This window comes from Impatiens glandulifera, chromosome 8, assembly GCF_907164915.1.
Source record: "Impatiens glandulifera chromosome 8, dImpGla2.1, whole genome shotgun sequence".
Classification (NCBI taxonomy): Eukaryota; Viridiplantae; Streptophyta; class Magnoliopsida; order Ericales; family Balsaminaceae; genus Impatiens; species Impatiens glandulifera.
The window spans coordinates 47,464,478-47,469,840 of record NC_061869.1 but is presented as its reverse complement, the minus strand read 5'-3'; the positions used below and the strand labels follow the sequence as shown (position 1 = coordinate 47,469,840).

At 30.3% G+C, this 5,363-nt stretch overlaps 1 protein-coding gene across 1 annotated transcript; it reads right to left on the bottom strand.

The window, feature by feature from the left end:
• Positions 1–883: 883 nt before the first annotated feature.
• Positions 884–1,433, bottom strand: LOC124912630. The gene has a single exon (XM_047453273.1). The coding sequence runs from the start codon at positions 1,157–1,159 to the stop codon at positions 1,013–1,015; it is 147 nt and encodes a 48-aa protein (XP_047309229.1). The 5' UTR covers positions 1,160–1,433; the 3' UTR covers positions 884–1,012.
• Between the last annotated feature and the right edge of the window lie 3,930 nt (positions 1,434–5,363).

Below are 5,363 nucleotides of genomic sequence, written 5' to 3'. Positions count from 1 at the left end.
AGACATTTCATAGGTCCAAAAGGTCATTTTTGCATATATAATAAACTTTGAGTTATTTTTTAAATTTGACCTATTAATATGGTCATTTCGTTAAATTTCCCTTAGTGTCCTTGTGCAAATATATGATGTTGACGAGAGTGAAGCCCTCCTTTTTAAATATATGAAATTAAAATTTGTATTTTTTTTTCTTTAATGAAATTGATTAATATATTATTTTAAAATTAATAATTAGTAAAGTAACCCTAATAGAGTATATGAATTTATAATAGCTTTTTTTTTTAATTAAAGGATAACTAGAATGACACCCTACCGTCATGGTCTCCCGCTTTATACTATTGTTGTGTCATGCCAAATTGTGCTACTGTGTTGTAATTTTGTGTCAACTCGTGTTCATGTCGTGTCCAACTTATCATCCGAGTGAAATAATGTCGTGTTATATAGTATTCGCACGATCTATTATCCAGGGTGTAGTGTTGTTTCAGAACATACATGGATTGATGGATTGAATTCACGTTTCTGAAAATGCAACTCATTGAGAGCTTACATGGATTGAATTCACGTTTCTGAAAATGCAACTCATTGAGAGCTTACATGGATTGAATTCATGCTTCTGAAAATGCAACTCATTCATTTCTTAAGCAAGCTATCAGCTGGTTTGCTGTTTTTCTTTTGATATGAAACTTTCATTTGGGGGTTGGGTTTAACTAGATGTTGCTGAAATGTTGTTGGACTAAACAATATGTTTGATTTATTCAAATCAGTTTCAGGTTTGAAGTTTTCAAAGACAATCATATGTATTAATTCTCCTAGGAACAACAATACAAAATTCTCCTAGGAACATCCATTTTTATGTTTGTTGAATAATCAGACTTTTCATCCTTAGACAACATATATTCCTATTAACATATGAAGATGTAAACAAATAAAATTGGAGATAAAGGGGAAGACTAACAGATGACTAATCGGAAAGTAGAGAAATTATGATGATGATGATGATAGAAAATTTCCCAATTCAACCGACATGAAAAGGGCTGATATCGCCTGTACGGATAGAGCCAGCGATTTCTTCTGCGACTGTCAGGCATGATGTGATCCACCGGCAGAGAGCTACCCAGATCATCTTCCCGATCCAAAGAGTGTCACCCAAGGCCACAGCCATGACCTAATTCACTGATTCACGCTCGTTGACCCTCCCCAAATATTCAAATCTGCTCCCTTTTCTGATCTTCAGCAAAAGAGATCTGGGAATGTGGAGTATCCCATCTGGGAAGCTAGAATTTCTGTATAATTCTAGAAGAAGCGAAAGGATTGGGGATGGAGTAATATTTGCAATTCGTTAGGTGGATATATTGATGATTCGTCCAAGGAAAGATTGAGGCTGAAGACCCTTACATATTTATACTGAAGCAGAGAAAGAAGTCTGAAATAACCCCTTCCACTTATAGTCAAATTCAAATGAGCAGATGATCTTTTTAAATTTTCAAATAAATCCTATTTGGAAACACATTTTTAAACTCTTTTAAATCCAGATATAAAAACCTAAATAAATGTTTTAATCTATTCATAACACAAATATATATTTTTTTAAATAAGTACAACAAGATTAAAAAAACAAAACATTATTATAAAAACAATACAAACTATTTCTAAACATTTACGAGTTTAAAGAAAGTTAAAACTTGGAATGCTAATTCGTAAGTATTTAAATAATGAGGTTGTTTGTTCCATATAACATGTAAAATGGATAATTTATTTTAAATAGTACAAATTTTTAATTATATATTATTATAAATATAATTAAGTATAAAATTAATTATAAATAAATGATACTAAATAAACAAATACATGAATTTATTTATTTAAGAAAATAATTTTTAATTTATTTATAAATAAATTTTGTTAGATGATGAAATTAAAATTATTTATAAACTTCTAAAATAATTAAATCATTTTATTTTAAAATTTAAATTATAAAAGTTGAATTATTTTAAAAGATTGTCTTAATTAGATAAAATATTAGAATGATAAGATTTTAATAATTAATTCGTTATTTTAACTAGGTTTTGTACTTAGTCCAGATCTTTTGTTATCGATTCATGTGTTTCACTATTTCGGACCAATAAAAATGTATTGTTATTATCTTTTGTTCCACTCTTTTCAGGCTGTAAATATCTATAGAAACAAGCTTCACTATGTAGCGCTTCCTGATGTAAAACGCTCACTTCCTTCCTTTGTGTTGCGATTTTCATGCTTGGTATTACATGAATGAAGCTGATTTAATAATAAAATAATAACGATGCATTCTGATTAGTTCGGAATAGGGGAACACGAGAATCGATAATAGAGAATCTAGTTTAATACTAATATAAACTTTTTTTTATTAAATAATATCATTAAAATCATTATTCTAAATCAACCTTAAAAGTTAGATTTTATGTAGATATCACCAAATATATTTATAGAGTTAGAAAATAATGTTTAATTATAACTCTAAAAAGTCAAGCACATCTATATAATAATATTAATGTTTAATTTTATATCACTACATCCTCCCTCTATAATAACTTCGATATTTTTTATTTTTTTTTTGCAATTTAGATCTTCTGCTACCAAATTTCCTATTCCTTTATTCCGGACCAATCATAATTAAAAAAGAAATTCGGAATATCACAGCTTCCTCTAGATTAAACTTAGGGAAGCGCAATTGAGGGAAGCTAGATTGCTTCACTTTTATTTATAATATAAAAGAAAATGAATCAAGCGTATAAGAGTGAATATTGATTCACTTCCTTCTGCATTGTTAAAGGAAGTAAAGCAAGCGCAAGACATGATGATTCCTTTTACAATATAAAACTGAAATATTAATGAATAAATTGCAAAATTATATATATGTGTAATTTTTAGGTAGAATCATTAACACATTCATTTAATGTATTTATATCTTAATGTAAATATATTTGAACATGTAAACCCTGCATTTGTATATAAATAATATTATTACAATATTATTAAAACACATATATTTAAAATATAATTTTAACTTATACAGTTATATATATATATATATATATATATATATATATATATATATATATATATTAATATAAATAATATTTTCACAATATAATTAAATACATGTAATAAAAATATAATTTTAACTTATACATTTATATATAAATAATATTATCACAATATAATTAAAACAAATATATTAAAAATATAATTTTAATTTTAATTATATATAAATGTCAATATTATTAATATTATCATAATATAATTTAAACATATATATTAATAATATAATTTTAACTTAATACAATTATATATAAATAATATTATCACAATATAAATAAAATACATATATTAATAATATAATTTTAATTTATACATTATAACAATATAATTAAAACACATAAATTTATAAAATTAACATAATATATATATATATATTGATGAATATATTTTAGAATTATATATATGCTTGTAATTTTTATGTAAAAATATTAACATATTTATGTAAATGAATTTATAAATTAATGTAAAAACATTCACCAAGTGCGCTTGCTTCACTACACATTTCTTACATTGTAAATAAAAGTGAAACAAGTTTCACTAATGTGCGCTTGCTTCATTTTTTTTATATTGTAAATAGAAGTGAAACAAACTTCATTCATGTGCGCTTGTTTCACTTCTTCTTACATTGTAAATAGAAGTGAAACAAGTTTCACTAATGTACGCTTGTTTCACTTCTTTTTATATTGTAAATAAAAGTGAATCTACCTTCACTCATTTGCGCTTGTTTCACTTTTATTTACATTGTTAATAAAAATGAAGTTAGTTTCACTGAAAGTAATAATTTAAATAAATAGAAATTTTGTTTTCTGCACTCCTATTATTCATTTTCTCTCTCATCGATTTTTCAAACTCTAGCACGAATCTTCTCCGTTACAAAATTCTCGTGAAAATGGCATTTTTAGGTTTAATCGTCTTCTCAAAGTGTCTGAATGAAGTCATCTCTTAATCAGGTAAAACCCTAAATGATCTTCTCGTATTTCTTAATAGGTACAATGTCGGCATTCTTTAACAACTATTGCGAGATCGGAGTATACAAATTTCGTTCTTTAACAACTGTGCAATTTATAGTGATGATAAATTTAGGTAATCAAACCCCCTTGTGGCCATATTTTAAAGAATGTGCACATTCTCATATTCAACAAGAATCGTGTCAGAATTAAGATAGTCGGCATGTCTGACACTTTAGGCACGTTCGACATAGTCAACACGATCGCACGATTTAGTTGATTTTATAGTTAGTTACAAGAAACATAGTCGAAGTAAAGATCGTTGGCACGTCTGACACGTTCGTCATGACCAACACATCTGGCACATTTGGCACATTGGGGAAAATCATTTAGTGCAGTCGAAAGACATCCTGCTGCCCCGCCCGTTCGTCGTCCTGCCTCCCGTAGTTTGTTGTGATAGTCTCCGTCTTATTCGGTGCATGTGTGGTTTGTTTCTTTGGTGTTGTGTAGGTGCATATATAATTCTTTAAGGTACATGATTATAGTCCGACTTCCCTTCCTAGAGACGCGGATCTCGTCTGCTGCAGCTGGTCGAGTTCCGTTTCAGGTGTTGGAGTCTTGGTGCAGGTTCTAGAGTAGTCCCTCATTGAATAGGTGTAGGCGTAGTTCATTCTTGATGTTTGTTGTTTACTATAAGTTACATGTTGTGCGGCTATTGTGTATTGTGCAGGCTGTAGGCTTTGCTGGTGCAATCGTAGTTCAACCCTACTATTTGTGGTCTGAAGCAGATGAAGAACCAGCACTTGCAACGGATCACAAACAACAAGGGTGAAATGTGACTGCACCAGCATAGCCTACTGCTTGTAGAATACACAGCAGTCGCACAACCTGCAACTTGCTGCAAAAAACAAACATCGGGAATGAACTACGCCTGTACATATTCAACGAGGGACGACTCTAGCACCTGCACCAAGACGCCAACACCTAAAACGAAACTCGACCAACTGCAGTAGGCGAGATCCGCATCTCTAGGAAGGGAAGTTGTATTGCAGGCCTGCACCCAAAGATTTGTACCTACACTTGATAAACACTAGGGCAAGGCAAAGGAAAGACAACGAATGGGGGTGGGGGGTATAGCAGGACGTCTTCGACCGTGCTAGAGGATTTTCCCTGATGTGTCGAACGTTTCAGATGTGTTGGTCGTGCCGAACATGCTAGACGTGCCGATAATCTTTATTCTGAACACGTTTCCTGCAAATGACTACCACATCAACCGAATCGCGCGACCATGATGACTGTGTCAAACGTGTCGAACATATTGAACGTGTCAGACATGTCAAT

Excerpts from the sequence above, each read along its gene's own strand:
- LOC124912630 (XM_047453273.1), bottom strand. The coding sequence starts at position 1,159 with ATGGCTGTGGCCTTGGGTGACACTCTTTGGATCGGGAAGATGATCTGG.